This window comes from Dendropsophus ebraccatus, chromosome 8, assembly GCF_027789765.1.
Source record: "Dendropsophus ebraccatus isolate aDenEbr1 chromosome 8, aDenEbr1.pat, whole genome shotgun sequence".
NCBI classification, from domain to species: Eukaryota; Metazoa; Chordata; class Amphibia; order Anura; family Hylidae; genus Dendropsophus; species Dendropsophus ebraccatus.
The window spans coordinates 91829822-91852358 of NC_091461.1; the positions used below are offsets into that span (position 1 = coordinate 91829822).

General features: G+C 43.8%; 1 protein-coding gene across 1 annotated transcript in view; it reads left to right on the top strand.

The window, feature by feature from the left end:
- Nucleotides 1-22327, top strand: part of LOC138800070 (zinc finger protein 585A-like) — a 30682-nt gene extending 8355 nt beyond the window's left edge. The window contains exons 8-17 of the mRNA XM_069981877.1: nucleotides 1260-1964; nucleotides 5288-5388; nucleotides 12295-12423; nucleotides 13471-13620; nucleotides 13766-13889; nucleotides 13990-14084; nucleotides 14216-14330; nucleotides 15990-16649; nucleotides 18155-18346; nucleotides 21252-22327. Of these exons, the coding sequence (XP_069837978.1) occupies nucleotides 1260-1964; nucleotides 5288-5388; nucleotides 12295-12423; nucleotides 13471-13620; nucleotides 13766-13889; nucleotides 13990-14084; nucleotides 14216-14330; nucleotides 15990-16649; nucleotides 18155-18346; nucleotides 21252-22147 (3167 nt within the window). The 3' untranslated portion in view covers nucleotides 22148-22327. The remainder of the gene's footprint in view (nucleotides 1-1259; nucleotides 1965-5287; nucleotides 5389-12294; nucleotides 12424-13470; nucleotides 13621-13765; nucleotides 13890-13989; nucleotides 14085-14215; nucleotides 14331-15989; nucleotides 16650-18154; nucleotides 18347-21251) is intronic.
- Nucleotides 22328-22537: the final 210 nt, after the last annotated feature.

Sequence of the window (22537 nt, forward strand, 5' to 3'; positions counted from 1 at the left end):
TTACTGCAGTACCGGCCGGATGACCTTTACCGTCGCTGAATTCGGATGCGGGCGCATCCATGCCTGCTCGCATTCAAATTCCCCGCTGCTCCGGCCGCACGCCCCATTGTGTGAACTGACAGGGTTTTCTGTGGCCGCTATTCATTGAATAGCAACCACATAAAACTGACATGTCAGTTTCTTGCGGCGCCGCTAGGGATCCCGGCCGGAGTGTATACCATGTGTGCATACACTCCGGCCGGGATTCCTTAGAAGGTACCACTATGTAAGTTGCGTAGTAATCATGGCCGTGATTATTAGGAAACTTATGCAGTGGGAACATGGCCTAAAAAGCAGTATATAAGTCCAGCCATTGTACTCTATCATTCCTAGGAAGCTGCAAGTAATTTCTCTCATTGAGTGACCATTTCCACAGAGATAGGGGTGGGGGGTTGTGTTAAAAAAAAAAAAATCTCCAACAAATAATGGTAGAAATAGTTGCCATAATATCACGCAGCTATTGAACACACAATACTCACAACATGCACCCGTATTAGAAAGATAGTGGAAGTGGGAGGAAGTGAGCTTAGACCTCTTCTGCTTCATGGATAATCTCTTTAAATTAATAGGTGACATACTCCCTTCTAACATACTCTCTTCTAACAAGAAACAAGCTCTCATAAAGTGATGTCTGCAAAAAAGCAAAAAAAAAAAAACTGAGGCTCCTAGGCATGTAGGTATCAGCATTACTATAGTTAACAGCAAGGTCAAATCAGCCAGATATTTATTTTATAGATTGCTCACCAAGAGCAGCTTAGTATCTTCAAGGCTCATCCTCTTATCTTGGCTTGTTTTATTCTGCTTTGTGTTTGCTATCAGCGCCATAGAATATAATGGCGCAGAGTCTTATGATAGCTAGGAAACCAAACAGGAGGCTCTTTCTCCTATTGCAGAGTTATATGTGGCTGGGAATGGGGCAACAGAAGCTTTGGACAGTAACAGAGTGAGTAGTTTGTTTATTCTCTTTCTGTAGCTTACAGTCATATAATAATAGTGTATACTTTACATTGAATACATTTCAGCCACTACTAAACTCATATAGACAATTTACTAGTGCATCCACCTACACACCACAAAGACACCACCACCATTGCCATCCGAGAGCCACTGCCGCTCTCATAGGCAGGAATGGTTTAAATACATATCTACCCAGATAGTCTTTCCTTTTTATAAATCTTACTTATTGAGACAATAATAATGTCATCCGTTTCTTTTTCTAGTAGATCATTATGGCAACCATTTAGAGGAACATCTTCTTTCATCTCCAGACTATAAACCATCATCTGATCAGTCACTGAATGATCAACAAGATCCAGCTTCCCAAGGGGGCAAAATTTTCACATGTTCCGAATGTGGAAAGAATTTTAAGACTAAATGTAGTCTTTGTAGACATATGCGGATCCACAGAAATGAGAGACCATTTTTATGTTCAGAATGTGGGAAGTGTTTTATTCAGAGATCACACCTTGTTCAACATCAGAAAAATCACAGAGGGGAAAAACCTTTTGCATGTCCTGAATGTGGAAAATGTTTTACTCAAAAATCAAGTCTGCTTGGACATCGGAGGATTCACACTGGAGAAAAACCATTTTCTTGTCCAGAATGTCCCAAATGTTTTAACCACAAATCAGATCTTGTTAGGCACCAGAGAATTCACACAGGAGAGAAGCCATATTCATGTTTAGAATGTGGGAAACGTTTTACTGTGAAATCTCATCTTGTTGAGCATCACAAAAATCATACAGGGGATAAACCATTTTCATGTTTGGAATGTGGGAAATGTTTTACCCAGAAAGCCTATCTTATGAAACATGAGATAATTCACACAAGAAAAAATATGTTTTCATGTTCAGAATGTGAGGAATGTTTTCCCTTGAAATCTGCTCTCGTTTCACATAAGAAACAACACACAATACTGAAACCATGTTAATGTTCACCCTAAAAAAAAGGCTTAGAGTGTATTCACATGTAACAGTTGTGTGCCGCACAGTTGGTAGCCAAATAGAAGAACCAGCTGCAATTTTATTACTACACTTTACTGTTGCACAGTGTCTAACATGTTTCACATATTAAAGGGGTATCCCAGTGAACACCTGGTGTCAGAAAGTTATATAGATTTGTAACTTCTATTATAAAAATATCAACCCTTCCAGTATTTATCAGCTGCTATATGCCCTACAGGAAGGGGTGTATACTTTCCAGTCTGACACAGTGCTTTCTGCTGCCACCTCTATCTATGACAGGAACTGTCCAAAGCAGTAGGAAATCGCCATAGAAAACCTTTCCTGCTCTGGACAGTTCCTGTCACAGACAGAGGTGGCAGCAGAGAGCACTGTTGTACAAAGAACAACATTGATCTGGAAAAACAAGGTCTGCACCTCCACAATATATTCAATATTTTTTATTTTAATATACAAAAGACACAAAGTTAAAAACCTTTAAAAACACACACATGATCCTACCAGTGGCCCCAATAACGACAGTGACAAACTGATCCACCCCACATAACAGTACAGAGATAGCAAGAAATAATGAATAGATATAGCAATAATAATGTAAAGTGCCAAAAAGTGTATGTAAACTATCTGACCCTATCATTAAAGGAGAAGTCCGGCCAAAATTAATTTTTGATATGTTGTTACGTATGAAAAGTTATACAAATTTCTAATGTACATTAATTATGGGAAATGCACATATAGAGCTATTTCCCTTAATTTAGTAGATCAGGAAGTGTTAGAAATATCTCTGAAGAAGTGACGTCACGACCCAGGGTGTAATTCCTATGGAGTGTCCAGCAGGGGGCGCTCTCTATATAGAAGTCTATGGGACTTTATTGTTTCTATGGGTTTCTATGTAATGTAATGTAATGTAGTGTACAGTGCTTTATTGAATGAATACATCTATGGAATACTTTGGGGAGCAAGTGTCCTTGCTCCCCAAAGTATTGCATAAATGTATTCATTCAATACATTCAATACACAGTAAGCCCGCCGATCCGCCGCATTCCCGCCGATCCGCCACACGCTGATCCGCCGCATTCCCGCCGATCCGGACCATATACATTGAACTACAGCTCCCATCATCTGCTTATAGTGTGAACAGGTGATGGGAGCTGTAGCTGGGTAAGGGATATGACATGCCGCCGGGCGCAGGGGGGAGCCGCTCAGTACACAGCAGCTCTCCCCCCTCCTCCTCCTCCTTCCGGGATAACTTCCGCCTATACCAATGCTGAGTCCCTGCCTGGCCGCCGCTCTCCGCTCTCCCCCCCATACATACCGGCTCCCGATGCATCCTGGTGTCCGCGCTGATGCCGGGAGCCGGTATATGTGAGCGGAGAGCGGCGGCCAGGCAGGGAGTCAGCATTGGTATAGGCGGAAGTTATCACGGAAGGAGGAGGGGGAGAGCTCCTGTGTACTGAGCGGCTCCCCCCTGCGCCCGGCGGCATGTCATATCCCTTCCCCAACTACAGCTCCCATCACCTGTTCATACTAGAAGCAGATGATGGGAGCTGTAGTTCAATGTATATGGTCCGGATCGGCGGGAATGCGGCGGATCAGCGTGTGGCGGATCGGCGGGTGGCGGCGGAAATTCGGCGGATCGGCGGGCTTACTGTGTATTGAATGAATACATTTATGCAATACTTTGGGGAGCAAGGACACTTGCTCCCCAAAGTATTCCATAGATGTATTCATTCAATAAAGCACTGTACACTACATTACATTACATTACATAGAAACCCATAGAAACAATAAAGTCCCATAGACTTCTATATAGAGAGCGCCCCCTGCTGGACACTCCATAGGAATTACACCCTGGGTCGTGACGTCACTTCTTCAGAGATATTTCTAACACTTCCTGATCTACTAAATTAAGGGAAATAGCAGTATATGTGCATTTCCCATAATTAATGTACATTAGAAATTTGTATAACTTTTCATAAGTAACAACATATCAAAAATTAATTTTGGCCGGACTTCTCCTTTAAGTGCCCCAAAGTGCAAGTGCATATAATATAGGACAAAGCAGTATCCTGGGGAGAGAAAGAGATAAACAATATGCAATAAAGTGAGAAAATAGGCATAAGAGAATAAATAAACAGATAATGTATCAATCACACATGCTATCTCACAGATGGATCAGGCAGATTAACCCCACGCGTTCCGTCACATGGACTTCATCAGGGGTACTTGTCTTGTGTCATAGTGGTGGTATATATAGAACATATCAAGTCTAAGTCTAATCATGATAATAAGATGGTATATAAAACATGGATGTACCACTCAATATCTCCGCCCGGACAGATCTCGCATAATATAAAAAAGAATAATGGCGCCATATTCACCTGTGCGACCGCCGGCGTCTGAGCAATCCAATCACCCAACCGGATGTATGTCACTGAGAACCCCGGATAGTTCTAGTCACGTGACAAGATAAGTCACCAAAACCTCAGTGTCATGTGACTACCCGGAATCACATGTCAGGAGTCACATGCCAGGAAATAGCTACTGCCTCCTGGTAAGGCTGGGTTCACACTGCGTTTTTAGCATACGTTTAACGGTTCTTTTTTTTTTTTTTAACGGACAAAAAAAAGTGTCAGCAATGTTTTTGTGTCCATCATAAAAAACGGATCCGTTTTGATCCGTTTTTTTTTTTTATAATGGAAGTCAATGGAAAATGGATCAAAACTTACGCACACAAATGCTTTCATTTTTGTAATTTTTTTCAAAAAACGGATGAAAAAAAACGCAGTGTGAACACAGCCTAATCACATGACCGGACGCATCATCAGGGCCTCCATGTCATGTGATTGCGTGGAATAACATATCAAAAAATCACAAATAAGCAGTCTAGCTGCTGCCCCATAATAAGTGCGCATGCGCCCTAAAGGGTAAACATGTTATGACGCATGCAGAGTCCAATGCATTCATATCCTGAGAACCAGCTTAGTAGTATCTAGTAGAACTACAATACGTGTATACCATAAAATGCACATATAAGGCAAACTGCCTGACCATAATAACGATAAATATACGCGCACCCTTAAATGTAGATATATAATATCACGCACGCGAACCGTTATCCAATGCGCATGCGCCTCAGGTTACAAATCAAATCAAATTTTGTGGCATGTGACTCCTGACATGTGATTCCTGGTAGTCACATGACACGGAGGATTTGGTGACGTGTCCGGTCATGTGACCGGAACTATCCGGGGTTCTCAGTGATGTACATCTGGTTGGGTGATTAGATTGCTCAGACGCCGGCGGTCGCACAGGTGAATATGGCGCCATTATTCTTTTTTGTATTATGCGAGATCTGGCCGGGAGGATTGGGAAACCAACCAATAATGTAAGATATTAAGTGGTACATCCGTGTTTTATATACCACCTTATTATCATGATTAGACTTAGACTTGATATGTACTATATACACTCACCGGCCACTTTATTAGGTACACCTGTCCAACTGCACGTTACCACTTAATTTCTAATCAGCCAATCACATGGCGGCAGTGCATTTAGGCATGTAGACATGGTCAAGACAATCTCCTGCAGTTCAAACCGAGCATCAGTATGGGGAAGAAAGGTGATTTGAGGGCCTTTGAACGTGGCATGGTTGTTGGTGCCAGAAGGGCTGGTCTGAGTATTTCAGAAACTGCTGATCTACTGGGATTTTCACGCACAACCATTTCTAGGGTTTACAGAGAATGGTCCGAAAAAGAAAAAACATCCAGTGAGCGGCAGTTCTGTGGGCGGAAATGCCTTGTTGATGCCAGAGGTCAGAGGAGAATGGGCAGACTGGTTTGAGCTGATAGAAAGGCAACAGTGACTCAAATAGCCAACCGTTACAACCAAGGTAGGCAGAAGAGCATCTCTGAACGCACAGTTTGTCGAACTTTGAGGCAGATGGGCTACAGCAGCAGAAGACCACACCGGGTGCCACTCCTTTCAGCTAAGAACAGGAAACTGAGGCTACAATTTGTACAAGCTCATCGAAATTGGACAGTAGAAGATTGGAAAAACGTTGCCTGGTCTGATGAGTCTCGATTTCTGCTGCGACATTCGGATGGTAGGGTCAGAATTTGGCGTCACCAACATGAAAGCATGGATCCATCCTGCCTTGTATCAACGGTTCAGGCTGGTGGTGGTGGTGTCATGGTGTGGGGAATATTTTCTTGGCACTCTTTGGGCCCCTTGGTACCAATTGAGCAACGTTGCAATGCCACAGCCTACCTGAGTATTGTTGCTGACCATGTCCATCCCTTTATGACCACAATGTACCCAACATCTGATGGCCACTTTCAGCAGGATAATGCGCCATGTCATAAAGCTAGAATCATCTCAGACTGGTTTCTTGAACATGACAATAAGTTCACTGTACTCCTATGGCCTCCACAGTCACCAGATCTCAATCCAATAGAGCATCTTTGGGATGTGGTGGAGCGGGAGATTGGCATCATGGATGTGCAGCCGACAAATCTGCGGCAACTGTGTGATGCCATCATGTCAATATGGACCAAAATCTCTGAGGAATGCTTCCAGCACCTTGTTGTATCTATGCCACCAAGAATTGAGGCAGTTCTGAAGGCAAAAGTAACCAACCCGTTACTAGCATGGTGTACCTAATAAAGTGGCCGGTGAGTGTACATGCTCTTCAATTTGAGCCCTGAATAGAACGGCGCTGTGGTCTGTTTTTTGATCCGCGGCCCAGTTCCTGTGTACTGCGCTGTTCTATCTACGGGTAGCGGGCCGGGGCTGAAGCACAGGAGGTGGTCCGGGCCATCCCCAGTGGGAGGTAATTCCCTCCCCTCTATGACGCGGCTCCATTGATTCTAATGAACCCGCGTTATAGAGGTGTGGGGGATTCCGCCCACTGGGGGCGGGCCAGCCCGCCTCCTGTGCTTCAGCTCCGGCCCGGTAACCGTGGATAGAACGGCGCCGTACACAGGAACTGGGCCGCGGTTCAAAAAACGGACCACGGCACCGGCTTCCCTGTGACGACGCAGTTCTATTCTTGGCTCAGATTAATGAGGATGTACTTAATGGTACATCCTCTTTAACACTAAAAACTCCACTAATCAAAACTTTTTATATGTCTATATGATGTAATTTGTTCGTAAATGACCGCGCCCGTTTAAGATCCCATGTCTAATCACATGAGATCTGCCTGCTGGGACTCCCTGCTATCTTATGGAGAAGCATGCACACCCATTCTCTATAGAGTCAGTGAAGATGCTGTACTGTTATATACTACTACTCTCTGTGGGACTATTGGAGGTAGCCAAGCGCTGTACTCTTGTAGCTGCAGCATAGTGGGGCCTTGTTATTGCAGAGTTCCATTTCTTTTATCCACAAGAATCAACAAGCAAATGCAAAGCAGAGCACTGCATAACAGCACCGAGTGTTTGCAGAGCATTACAATCCTAGGCATTTCCAGTCCCAGCAGAGCATTGCATAACCGTGCACCTCAGTTCTTACAAAGCCTCAATCCCTACAGAACATTAGACAGCAGTGCGGCCACATTCTCTGCAGAACATTACAGACCAGCGCTCTCCCTTCCTCCGTAGAACATTACAGATCAGTGCTCTCCCTTTCTCTGCAGAGCATTACAGAACAGTGCTCTCCCTTCCTTTGCAGAGCATTACAGAACAGTGCTCTCGCTTCCTCTGCAGAGCATTACAGATCAGTGCTCTCCCCTTCTCTGCAGAACATTACAGATCAGTGCTCTCCCTTTCTCTGCAGAGCATTACAGACCAGTGCTCTCCCTTCCTCTGCAGAGCATTACAGACCAGTGCTCTCCCTTCCTCTGCAGAGCATTACAGAACAGTGCTCTCCCTTCCTCTGCAGAGCATTACAGACCAGCGCTCTCCCTTTCTCTGCAGAGCATTACAGATCAGTGCTCTCCCTTTCTCTGCAGAGCATTACAGACCAACGATCTCCCTTTCTCTGCAGAGCATTACAGACCAGTGCTCTCCCTTTCTCTGTAGAGCATTACAGACCAGTGCTCTCCCTTTCTCTGCAGAGCATTACAGACCAGTGCTCTCCCTTTCTCTGCAGAGCATTAGACAGTGCTTTTCCTTTCTCTGCAGAGCATTACAGACCAGTGCTCTCCCTTCCTCTGCAGAGCATTACAGACCAGCGCTCTCCCTTTCTCTGCAGAGCATTACAGACCAGTGCTCTCCCTTTCTCTGCAGAGCATTAGACAGTGCTCTTCCTTTCTCTGCAGAACATTACAGACCAGCGCTCTCCCTTTCTCTGCAGAGCATTACAGACCAGTGCTCTCCCTTCCTCTGCAGAGCATTACAGACCAGTGCTCTCCCTTCCTTTGCAGAGCATTACAGACCAGTGCTCTCCCTTTCTCTGCAGAGCATTAGACAGTGCTCTTCCTTTCTCTGCAGAACATTACAGACCAGTGCTCTCCCTTTCTCTGCAGAGCATTAGACAGTGCTCTTCCTTTCTCTGCAGAGCATTACAGACCAGTGCTCTCCCTTGCTATGTATACCACAGCTGTTGATGCTAATTCACTGCCCTCGAACCCCAGAATAACAAACTCTCCGGGACGAACCTCTCTGCTGCATAAGGAGAAAGCCCCTCCCCTTCCCGCTAAGTCATGTGACCTCCTCCCAGCCTCTATTCGGCACCAAGGAGACGGACTCACAGAAGATGATCACATGACCGCGTAGACATCATCAGACCCACCAGAAGCGTCACATGACCACTGAGGATCACGTGAACGGCATCAGCTTTATTAGGAGCAGCTCGGCTCCTCACACTTTTCTTCCTCAGGGTATGTGGCACTTGTGTTTAATGTTATCACTGTTATTGTGTACTGGAAATTATGTTGTGCCATGCTATAGGTGTATACAGTGTATATAATACTATGTTATAATTCTGCATATCAAGATGGCTGTGTAATACACAGTATATATCTGTATTGGGCATATGTAGCAGTGGAATATCTAAAATACTATGTTATATAGCTGAGCAGGCTCATGTATATAATATTAGGTATAGATGGGCTATATGGCTGTATATATAATGGGGGGGTATCAAGCAGTCAGGAATGGTCTTTGTTGCCCATAGCAACCCGTCACTGCTCATTGTGACATAAGTCAATAACCGTATGAAATACTGTACGACCGATTGCCTCAGGACCGACATTTCTGTCAAACAAATAAGCAGAAGGTATCTGGGCGCACCCCCGGGTCTCTGCCTTATGTCTGTTGCCATAGCTTGTCCTGTGTTTTTAGACATGAAACGCGTTGTAGGTCTGTATGTGTGTGTGCTCTTACTAATGTGAATAAAACAGTTTTTTTCCAGCAGATTTTTTTATTGCTAAAATAAGGTCAAAAACGTAAATGATAAAAAAATGATAGTAAGGTGTGGGGGTGCGGGAACATAATAAACAAAATATAGTTACCAATCCTTGCTCCCCGCAGCACCGCTTCCAGGTCTCTCTGACAGCCGCCAGCCTTCTGCAGTTCCTCCTAAAGGGTCACGTACCCAGATGATCGATTGCCGGCTCAGTCAATCAGTGACTGGGGTGTACCTGTCATTAATTTAGAAAAGAGGACAGGCTGTACTTTACACACTCCTCTCCCCATTGTGTCTCTCCCCACACCTGGATAAGGCCATAGACTTGCACTAGGACTCCACCTAGGTCACATGACATAAAAAAAGGCGGGATTCACTGCGCTAAATGCAGACTTAATCCTGGCTCAATGTTGACAGATCGTTGTTAAAGTGATGCTGTCATCCCGGTGTTCCTGTGTGCTTTTATCATTGTGGAAAAGAGAATTTGCAGAATATTTCTCACACCTCTTAGGCAAAGTGGTGTCTCTTCCAAGTCAGTTTCTCACTCTATCTAGGAGTCTTAGCCTAGATTAACACTAGAGATGAGCGAACCGGGTTCGAGTCGATCCGAACGTTCGGCATTTGATTAGCGGGGGCTGCTGAACTTGGATAAAGCTCTAAGGTTGTCTGGAAAACGTGGATGCAGCCAATGACTATATCCATGTTTTCCACATAGCCTTAGGGCTTTATCCAACTTCAGCAGCCACCGCTAATCAAATGCCAAAAGTTCGGGTTTGGATGGACTCGAGCATGCTCCAGGTTCGCTCATCTCTAATTAACATGTTCTGTGGAGCAGGAATGGCCACCTGTCTTTATGACGGACTCTCCTTAAGGCTGCGTGCACACGTAACGGACCCTCTGCGGATCCCTGCCCAGTATACCCTATGGGCAGACAAACCCGCAGCAGGATGCACATCCCGTTGCAGGTATGTCCGCAGCCCGCCCCGTTAACCTCCCGGCAGGTCCCGCTTGGCCAATCAGTGCACTGCCCCGCGGCAGCGCTCTGATTGGCTGAGTGGGACGTGGCCGAGCGGGACAATGAAGCAAGCATTAATTATGGGCCACTGCAAAAGTGCACCCACCTGCCATTAACCCCTTAAAGAAGTAAAAATAAAAATTCTTTCAAATCAACTGGTGCTAGAAATACTTCTATTCTTCTTACTTCTATCTAGTACTTATCAGCTGCTGTATGTCCTGCAGGAAGTGGTGTTCTTTCCAGTCTAAAGAGCAAGAGATGTTTTCTATAAGGATTTGCTACTGCTCTGGACAGATCCTGGCAGAAGTGACAAAAAGCATTGTGTCAGACTGGAAAGAATACCCTTTCTTGCAGGACATACAGCAGGTGATAAGTACTGGAAGGTTTGAGAGTTTTTATTAAGCAAATTACAAATCTCTGGCACTTTCTGGATCTAGTTGATCTGTTAAAAATTTTTTGGGCTGAACTACCCCTTAAAATGCCGCAATCAAGTGTCAGTGACAGGAGCTGCACTCGTCTCACTGTTCCATCGGGACCCCCACAGTGTGTTTGCGGTGGTCCTGATCGGTTTGTGTGACTGCAGGAGGTTAAATACTTACACCCTTGCGATCCGATCTGCAATCTTTTAATAGAGTCTGACACAGGCAGACTCTGTGGGAAGATTGCGAATAATACTGATCAGTGCTATGGCATAGCGAGGAGGAAAAAACTAACATGCAAAAATGAAAATTGGCCTGGTCAATAAGGCCATAAAAGACGGCAGAGGCAAGAGGTTAAGGGGAATAGGGATCCCTTGGACCTAGGGAGATGGACGTCTAGCTCAGCCTAAGTAACACTGTCCAACAATCAACTAAACTGATTTTAGAGCATAAAGAAGACAAAGACCTTTTATGAAGGTGTATATGAATTTTGCAGCACCTAAGCTTGTGGATGGTGTGGAGAACTGCACATAGAGCAAAGGGGGTGGGGGTGACTATCACTTTAAAGTTAGCGAAAATTGCTGTACTCTAAAAGTAGTGGTATGGATGGTGTATGTATATATTTATTATATATATATTACAGTGTATATATACTATGGGGGTGATTTATCAAATCGTGTAAAATTAACACTGGTTCAAACTGCCCACAGCAGCCAACCACAGCTCCTGTTTCATTTTACCAGAGATGAAAGCTGAGCTGTGATTGGTTGCTGTGGGCAGCCTTTGATAAATCTCCCCCATTTTATATATATATATATATATATATATATATATATATATATATATATACTGTATGTATATATATATATATATATATATATAAAATGGCAATATCTATTGGCTTAAAAGACTTAGTGATTACAAATAGTTTAATTCAGTCTGGAAAATTAGCAAGTTATGTTATACGGTGGTTCTGAATCTGTGATGTGCCCCTCGAGTGTTGGTGAGGGCGGCTGGGGAGGCCATTCCGAGTGATGAAATCATTGGTTGTGTAGGAATTTCTCCTGCCACACAAATATGTGGTTTATCAACATTTCCGTCTTGTGTGGTTATTACTGTATTATAATATATGCAAGAGGCAAATGAAGGATGAAAAAAATTAAAGGGAACTGCCTGAACCAAGAGTCATGCCTGATCCTGTGAAATAATCCCAATAATGGCAATGATAGGGATAACCACATGGATGTACACCACCAATAGATACAGTCTACTCAATACCTGTTAAATTTGATATGTTACCCATACTTCACCAATATTCTTTATATATTTAATGTATGATGGGTGCTGCATGTGTTCATACTTACATATGTATTATAGGGCAGTTGTCTAGTGCGGGTAGTAATAGCTCGATTAGTATATTACATTATAACTTTCCCTGAGATACTTATACTCCATGTTTTTCCAAGTGTAACGTTACATCTGCTCCCCTTTTTTCCCCCTCTTCTAGATTATTAAAATAAGGACCCTAGATGAGTGTTATATGTCTAAGCCACCAAGGATGGACAAGAACAGAAAACAGATGGCGGAGAGGATACTAAACCTCACCCTAGAGATCATCTACCTGCTGACCGGAGAGGTGAGGAGGGCTTGGGAAAATACCATATGACGCTCTTTTATGTGTTCAGAGAATTATGTCACGTGTTGTCATTTTTTACAGTAATAACTATATACTGTTATATGTATATAAAGAAAAAGACAAACATGGCCGCACATCCATATACTTATGACTGTATCTCTCTGCTTCTCAGCCCTATACACAAGTAACATCAGGAATTAGTCACATTTTTATCAAAGTGCATAAGCCCACACACCAGGTCAAGGTTCCTTAAAAATGTGGCTACCTAACTAAAAAATGACGCAGCCCCACATGGCAAACACCACCTCAACAACAACCGGAGGGGGAGCGACCCAGTCATCCAGCAGTCCTAAGGGTATGTTCACACTGAGCAAAATTGGTGGTATTCTGAGCCACTTTTGCTCAGTGTGAAGGGGCCCTAATACTGCTGGACCTAGCCCCCCTGGGCTTTGGGCAACATATATATGTAATTTTGTGACATGGGATTGCCCTCTCCGGGGTAAGATGGTTTGCACACACAGGACTCTCATTTCAAAAGAGTGAATTAGGTTCCAAGCTGGCTTCAAACGATTTTATTCTTCTCAGGCAATTCACAATACTGTTAAAAAAGAAACCCTAGGCAGTCTGACTTCTAACAAAACACATATTTCTCACTATCTAATAACCAGTACCTAAAAATTCATCATAGTCCTAGCTTCCTCAAGCCTCGGTACAGCCCCACGCTGGCAGCAGTGCCTGAGAGGATCACATCTCCCAATAGGCTCAAGACACAGGTTGTCCTGTATGAAGTAGCATCTTCTTTCCTTCTTCTAATCAGGTTTTCCTCCAAGTTTTCAACACACCACCATATAGCAAAGAAAGACCTCGCTGTGCTGCACACACTTTAGTGGCCACCAGCGCTTGCTATTCACCAATGATTGCAGATTGCTTCTGGAATTGCCCTCCCTTTAAAGGGAATCCAACATCTAAGAATGTACAAACACCATTATTCTTATAGGTTTCTTTGTTAGAAATCCCCTTTACACCAGTGTTTCTTTCCATATGTAGGATTACATAGTAGTAAAAACAATATCTGATGAGGATGGAGGATGGAGCAGAGCCCAGATCCCCATCACAATGACCTCGCCTCACTCACTTGTGAATGAACAGAAGATTCTAGAACTCAGCAACAAGATCATTGAGCTGCTGACTGGAGAGGTGAGTTGTGAATACTGGCACATGATGCTTCAAGGGAGAGCTAGAAATGATGACTGGATCATTGTTTGTGGAGGTAGTTGGCACTTATTTTATCTAAGTCTGTGGCTGGGTTTTTCCTCCAAATCTCTATTTTTCTATGTATCAGGCTTCTATACGATGTCAGGATGTTGCTGTTTATTTCTCTGTGGAGGAGTGGGAGTATATCGAAGGACACAGTGATCTATACAATGATTTCATGATGGAGGAGCACCAGTGCCGCCAGTCTATGTGTAAGTAGAAATTAGAGCAGTTTTGAAGTTCCCCAAGAAACTTTTCTAATATGAGAATCAGATGTGGTTTTAGTTTTGATGCTATTTTTTTTTTCTACAGATGGACCATATATCAAATATCAGATGGACCATATATCCAATCTCCCCACAGACAGTGTACAAAAGGACAATCCCAGTATCCCACAGGATCATAAGGTAGATGAGGCATCATTATTCACTTTTTCTCAAGATACAGTAGTTACTTGTTATAATTGTTCTCGGTTTTATAATACATCTCCTGTTGTCTTCTTATTTGTATATTATTTGCTCCATAAATGGGGATCTAGGCTGAAGAAGAATTGGCTGGTATTAAGTGTGAAGTAATAGCCAAAGAAAAAAAGATGTGTGCGGAAGATAGCCAACAATGGAAGGAGGAGGAAACTCCTACATGTATCAGCACAGGTGAGTGACAGCTATTAGGTAGTGAAACAAGTCCCACTTTCTTCTGGATCAGCCTCTACAGCAGTTCTGTCAGCATGGTAAAGTGACAAAATTGACGTCTCAGCAACACATAGGAAGTATGGGAATACTTATACCCAGAGATGTGTATACAATTCAGAGTCTCATAGCAAAAGTAAGTGTTATAAATATGGGACATCCAAAGTTCCACTGAATTACTGTATTTTCCTGTGTATGAGACTACTTTTTATGGGGCGGGTGCTGAAAAACTTCAGAACCGGACTAGAGGATCTGCGGTCACCGCATACGGTGGGGGAGCTAAAAAAAACAGCCGCATCACTAACATATGTGCCGACTGTATGAAGGGGAGAACAAGCGGCAGACATCTGGGGTATGGGAAAAAAAAAGAGATACGGTAGAGCGACGTACCAGTATTACTGTACTCCCTTCTCTGCCGCTCAGATCTCACTGCTCTCTGATGTTTTTTATTCATTTTTATTTGGTGTGCATTGGAAGAAAGGGAGTCTTATACGGCGAGTATATCCCACACTCTATATTTTAACTGGAAAATTTGGGAGTCGTCCTATACACCGGAAAGTATGGTACTTACGAGCTTAAAGGGGCTGGCCACTTTATTATAAAATTGTTCAGTGTACAGTATTAGTAAATGTACTGCACTTACAATAGCTATGCGTGGAGAAGCATGTGACCGTGCCTCTCCTTCTGTTTCCTCTGCTGAGCCTGTATATGCCTATGGAGGACACAGAGGGACAGGCATAGTCGCATGCTCTTTTGTACTCAGCTATCTTATGGACAGAATTACCACAGAGCAGGATAACACAGCCTGGTGGTGGGTCATGTGATTTTAGCTCTATGAGGTACATGGTGAACAAAGAACCATTCAGAACCGTCCTTGTGTCCCCCCATTCAGGGAAATGGAGGGACACAAGGACAAAAAGCATTTGTCCCTACCCGGGATATCAACATTTGATCAGCCCACCTGGTGTTGAAGTGCATCGCCAATAAAGAATTCTTCAGATGGATTTTGTCACTGGTTATCCGTAGCTTGATTTGTCTTCCATATTTTGCAAAGTATTTCTTATCAAGAGGTGGAAGCAGCTGCAATGGACAGTCCCTGTTTATGTATACAGAAGTGTTGTGTCTGTTTTTGCACACCCAATACGTCTTAGCAGTCCACCCCCTGAGCATATTTCGTATCTTTATTGATTAGTTGTATACTAGACACCGTACCTTACATCTCATTTCTAGCTGAGCTAAAAGCTTCTTCTGCACCGCTACCTACTTAATCTTGGCCTGTCCGTGTAGTGATACAGTCCTTAACATGGCGTGTTTCTAGTGTGCAGTGTGTTTCCAGGGAGGTGGCTGAATGATGTAAAAGTTACATACCCCTCCAGACACTGCCATGTTATGGACTGCACAGTGCCCAGATGGGCCAGTGATCAAGGGGCAGAGAACGTGGTGGTGCTGTTTTTGCAAGAAAGTAGTCGTGTTACCAGTACTTCTAAAACTACACCACAGAGATTCTTCCAAATCCGCTGTTACTGCTGACACCCAAAACTGCTGTAGCTCCCTGGATACTTAGTATTAATAAGCGTACGTACTGAAAATCCTAAAAATCTATTTTTTTTTTCTTTCCAACAGATGAAATTCCAAAAAACTTGGAGGGACATATCCTTTCAGCACCCGATTATCAAGTAGACTGTAATGATATCACAGAAGATAATTCTGAAGAGCATTGCAATACTTCAGTATTAACCTCTGTTTTGCACAACAGAGATTTATCTACTGATCATACGAACCACAAGGAATCCTCATCTGATCAGTCACTAAATGAACATGAAGTTCCGGGTCACATAGGGGGGAAAAAATTTACATGTTCTGAATGTGGAAAAAACTTTAAGACTAAATGCAGTCTTTATAGACATAAAAGAATTCACGGAAATGAGAGACCATTTATATGTTTTGAATGTGGGAAATGTTTTATACAAAAATCCCACCTTGTTCAACATCAGAAAAATCACAGAGGGGAGAAGCCATTTTCATGCACTGAATGTGGGAAATGTTTTACTCAGAAATCAAGTCTCACTGGCCATCAGAGAATTCACACTGGAGAGAGGCCATTTTTATGCTTGGAATGTGGGAAACGTTTCACCTATAAGTCAAGTCTTGTCGATCATCGACGAACTCACACAGGAGAGAAGCCATATTCATGTACAGAATGTGGGAAATGTTTCACAAGGAAAACAAATCTTGTTGAACATCTGAAAAATCACACAGCAGGGAAGCCCTTTTCTTCAGAATGTAAGAATTTAACCAGAAATTTTATTTTATTGGCTAATTCTAGCTTGTCAAATATTTCAAAAGGGAGAGAATCTGTATTTGGGTTCAGAAAGTGCGGAATATTTATCACAACTCACGCCATGGTAGTGTTCCCCCTACAACAAATGATTACAACAGTTCCATAACTTTCATAGCAGACCATAAATGTGCGCTGCCATCTTTACATTTCCTCCTCGCTAAACAAGTTGGGGGATCTCTACTGTTAGATGCAACTCCTGAAGAAGGGACCGACATCTATCTGATGTCTGTGGACTATAACTAGCATTCTTTCATGTCATAGCAGCAAACTGTAGGATCTGTAATATGATTGGCCGGACAACTAAGGTAGAGGTAGTGTGTGTCACTGGCAAGAAGCCCACTAGAGATGATCGAACAGCGGGAATTTTCAGGTTCGTTCGAAGTCGAACCTTCGTCATTTGATTTCTGGTGCCTTCCCATTCCGTGGGGAAGGTGGAGACAGCCTGAGTACTGCCTGGAAAACAGGGATACAGCCTCTTACCCAGTGCTTTGGCTGCGGTCACAAGAGGCCGCGCTCTCCTAGCAGTTCCGGCGCTGACGCTCAAGTGACGTCAATCGAGTGACGCCACCACAAGGAGAGTGCTGCCTGCGGCCACAAGAGTCACTGACAGGGAGGGAACCGATGGCTCCTGCTCTGTCAGTGCTGCTGCAGGTAACTATGAGCACTCCATGAGAGCACTCATAGTTACATTGCAGAGCACACCGGCGGGCGTTGGGCCATGGGGATGGGTAAGTGGTTTAATTACTTACCCATTTGCCCTATGGTTAAAGCGGCCTTGCTACTGTGTTATAAATAGTTTAAAGAACAACTCCAGTGATTTGTGTAATGTATGTTAATAAGCTGTATATCCCCCCTGAAAGAAAGTATACATACCTAATAACTGTCAACCACACCCTCTTTCCCAGCACCATCTTGTGTCAGTGTCGTCAGAGCGTGTGGGGGGGGGGGGGCTGGTCTTCTACCTCTTCTGCGTCTTCCAGTGAAGTGAATGGGAGAGGAAAAGGCTACTGATGCACTTGCACACCAGCAGCCTTTTCATTGGCTTGGCACATGGCTTCCAGCTTGCTCAGCCCTAATTACGTGAGCTAGCTGAAAGCCATGTGATGCAGTCCAGCCAATGAAAAGGCTGCCGCTGCGCAAACGCACCACCAGATTAAACTCTCCCATTCACTTCACTGGAACATGGAAGTGAGGGAATTCCAAAGACCTGACGGGGACATGTCCGGCGGGAGATTCATGTGGTGATTGTCACCGGAGGGATGGTGAGTATAAAATGTATGTGTCTTTGTGTTTGGGGTTTTTTTGTACTGCAGGAGTTGTCCTTTAACATTCTGTCAGCTTCACAGATGTTACTGTCTGTCTGCTACTATTCTCTACTTTATAGGTTTTATTTATTTTACTTTGCAGGAGAAGAAAATTATGAATATTGTTTTTGTGTTTTTAACAGATGACTTTGCCAGAAACTTGGAAGAGCATGTCCTCTTATCTCCAGGTTTTAAAGTAGAATGTAGTGAAATCACTGAAGAGAATTCTGTTGGCTCAGCATTGACCTCGGTCCTTTACAACAGAGATGTGTCTACTGGTTTCACTAACCAAAAGGAATCCGCATCTGATCAGTATGATACCGCTTCTAGAGAGGGTAATGTGGAAGAAATTTTAGGACCACATGTAGCCTGTGTAGACAGAAGAAAAGTCACAGAATAGAGGAATTGTTTTTATGTTTAGAATATGGAAAATGTTTTATCCAGAAAGCTTACCTTGTTCAATGTGATGAGTTCCCTACAATTTACATCATAAGTAGAGTGAGTGATTGTGAGAATTCATACTAGACAGGAATGGGCTCCACAGGCAGAAAGAATAAACACAACCACAGTCTATGACCAGTATGCAAAGATTTACAGCCTATGGCAGGGGTCCTTAACTGGCAGACCGCGGTCCGAACCCGGACCGCGGAGGCCAGCTGTCCGGACCCCTGGTCAGACCTCCAAACCGCCCCGGATCCGGTCCATTCCGGGACAGTTAGGAGGTCCCGCTCCCCCACTGCCTTCCGTCCCATAGGCGTACTGTCCTTAGGTTGCAGTACGCCTGTGTGGCTGCGGGCAGTGTCGGTCCGGCCCCCGGCTGATACGCACTCTGTAGGGATGTCCCGGGGATTCCCCAGCAGAGCGCGCACCAGTGACCTCAGTGTACTGCTCTACCAGAAGTACAGGCCAGCGCCGTACGCTGAGGTCAGTGGTGCGCCCTCTGCTGGGGAATCCCCAGGACATCCCTACAGAGCGCGTATCAGCCGGGGGCCGGACCGACAGGAGAAGAGAAGACAGGCGCAGCGGGGGAGCGAGGTGCTAGGTGAGTTGGGGTTTGTTTGTTTGTTTTTTTTGTCTGGGGGCCATCTATAAGGGTAGAGCGCACAGGGGGGCTATATACTACAGGGGGAGAGCACAGGGGACTGTATACTACTGGGGGGAGATCACAGGGGGCTATATACTACTGTGGGAGAGCACAGGGGGCTATATACTATTGTGGGAGAGCACAGGGGGGCTATATACTACTGGGGGGAGAGCACAGGGGGGCTATATACTACAGGGGGAGAGCACAGGGGGCTGTATACTACTGGGGGGAGATCACAGGGGGCTATATACTACTGTGGGAGAGCACAGGGGGGCTATATACTACTGGGGGGAGATCACAGGGGACTATATACTACTGGGGGGAGAGCAAAGGGGGGCTATATACTACTGGGGGGAGAGCACAGGGGGGCTATATACTACTGGGGGGAGAGCACAGGGGGGCTATATACTACTGGGGGGACCTCACAGGGGGCTATATACTACAGGGGGAGAGCACGGGGGGGCTATATACTACTGGGGGGAGATGACAGGGGGCTATATACTACAGGGGGAGAGCACAGGGGGGCTATATACTACTGGGGGTAGATCACAGGGGGAGAGCACAGGGGGCCTATATATACTACTGGGGGGAGCTCACAGGGGGCTATATACTACAGGGGGAGAGCACAGGGGTGCTATATACTACTGGGGGAGCTCACAGGGGGGGCTATATACTACTGGGGGAGCTCACAGGGGGGCTATATACTACTGGGGGGAGCTCACAGGGGGGCTATATACTACTGGGGGGAGCTCACGGGGGGCTATATACTACTGGGGGGAGCTCACAGGGGGCTATATACTACAGGGGGAGAGCACGGGGGGGCTATATACTACAGGGGGAGAGCACGGGGGGCTATATACTACTGGGGGGAGCTCACAGGGGGCTATATACTACTGGGGGAGCAACAGGGGGGGCTATATACTACCAGGGCAGTCACCTCATTTCTACCATATATCAAAGGCCTCGTGAGAGAGAAAAAATGCCAGTTTTCCCTCTAATAAGCAGCAATTCTGTATGTAAATAGTTGAACGTTTGTGAAACGATGTTCAGCTCGGACCTTCACCTGACTATAGACCCCGGTAAGTGGACCTTCACTAAAAGTTGTTGAGTACCCCTGGCCTATGGTATATTGTCCACATGGAAATACTACCTACTGGCCACAAGGGGCAGCAAAGATCTAATTTCATGTCTTGCAGAGCGAGCAAGTTTTGTCTGTTCTAATGCATTAGGGAGGGACATTATTGCAAGCGCTGCATGTGACAGCACTAGGATTGTGTTACTGTTCAGGGCCCTGGCTTTAGCAGCCCTGTAGTTTCCAACAAAACCATTGGTGGCAGGAGAGAGGCAATGTTGCCCCTTACTACTGCCATTTAGTGTAAGGGTAGCTTCACACACCGTATCGCAATGAATTTTCTGCTGCGGATACACAGCAGATACGCAGCAGATTTGATGTAAATAACTAAACACAGCATCAAATCTGCTGCTGATCTGCTGCGCATCGGTTGTGTGTGTTAGCACCCTAAGGCTACGTTCACACTATGTATTTTTTATTACAAGAACAGCCGTTGTTGCCCATTAAAAGAAAGGCCGTCCTTGTCATAAAAAACTGAGTAGCACTGAAATCAATGCAAACAACGTCGGTTGTTTACAAATTGTATTGAACAACAGCCGTTGTTATATACGGCCATGGAAATAATTGACCTGTCAGTTATTTCTGGCCGTTGCTTCCAAACAGCAGCCAGAAATCATTGACAGTTCACACAAAGTGTGGCTGTCTTACGGCCATAAGTGTGACTGAGAACCAATGCTTAATTGATTTTTAGTCACATCTATACAGAGGCCAGATTATAATTGCAAAGGCTGGCCAAGTATATATGGAGTTAGAACAGGATGTTGTAAAGGTTCTCTTAGTGTAATGAGTAGTTGTCCCAATATTTGTGTCCATATAGTGTACATGGAAAAAAAAAATTTAGGAACTTTTTAATCTGTAATATGTCTTTTGCCATTTTTAAGGTCAGAGGTACTGTTACAAATAGCTCAACATACAGCTATATTAACAAATAGTATTTTACTATTCTCCACTTTATAAACCTTATTTATTGTTTTGTTTTTGCCAAAGAAGAAAATTATAAAAAACGTTTTTTTTCCCTCATCAGATGACTTTACAAGAAACTTGGAAAGACATGTCTTCACATCTCCAGCTTTTAACATAAAATATACTGATTTAGCACAAGATCATTCTGAAGACCCTTCTATTACTTCAACATCAAACTCTATCCTTCACATCAGAGATTTATGTACTGATTCCACTAACCACAAGGAAGCCATTTCTGATCAGTCTGTGAATGATCAACTAGATAATATTCATAGAGGGAGTAAAATGTTTACATGTTTCGAGTGTGGAAAGAATTTCAAAACTAAATGCAGCCTTTGTAGACATAAGAGAATCCACAAAAATGAAAGACCTTTCTTATGCTCAGAATGTGGCAAATGTTTTATTCAGAAATCACACCTTGTTCAACATCAGAAAAATCACAGAGGGGAGAAGCCATTTTCATGCACTGAATGTGGGAAATGTTTTACTCAGAAATCAAGTCTCAGTGATCATCAGAGAATTCACACTGGAGAGAGGCCATTTTCATGTTTGGAATGTGGGAAATGTTTTGCATATAAGTCAAGTCTTGCTGACCATCGACGAATTCACACAGGAGAAAAGCCTTTTTCATGTTCAGAGTGTGGAAAATGTTTCACCAGGAAATCCAATCTTGTTGAACATCAAAAAAATCACACAGGGGAGAAGCCATTTTCATGTCCAGAATGTGAGAAATGCTTTACTCAGAAGGCATATCTTCTTAAACATCAGATAGTTCATTTAAAAGAGACTCTCTTTTCGTGTTCAGAATGTGGGAAATGTTTTAACCAGAAATCAGGTCTTGATACACATCAGAAAATTCACACAGGAGAGAATTCATTTTCATGTTCAGACTGTGGGAAATGTTTCACTCTGCTTTCAGACCTTGTTATACATAAGAAACAACACTCAGTATTGTAGCTATGCTAAAAGGGTTATCTGGCAAAAAAAGGTTATCGGGGTGAAAATAAAACATTACAAAACAGGTACCTGCTGTCATTTTAAACACCTTAAATGCTCACCATGAAACAAATGCTTTACCCTGTGTTTACATTTGTATTATGTCTAGCATAAAAATCTGTATCAATGTTGTATCAATACACTGACATTCCAAAAAAATAGATTTTCTCTCATCAATATATTTTTTTAACCATATCAAAATTTTACACGGGAGAAATCTTTTTGTCTTTGTACTTATTCTGTTTTCTTTTAACCTTCTAAATTATACTTTCATTAAAGGAGAACTCCAAGGAAATAAAAAAGCAGGGGGGTGCGGGGACATAATAATAAAGTATACTTAACTATCCTTGT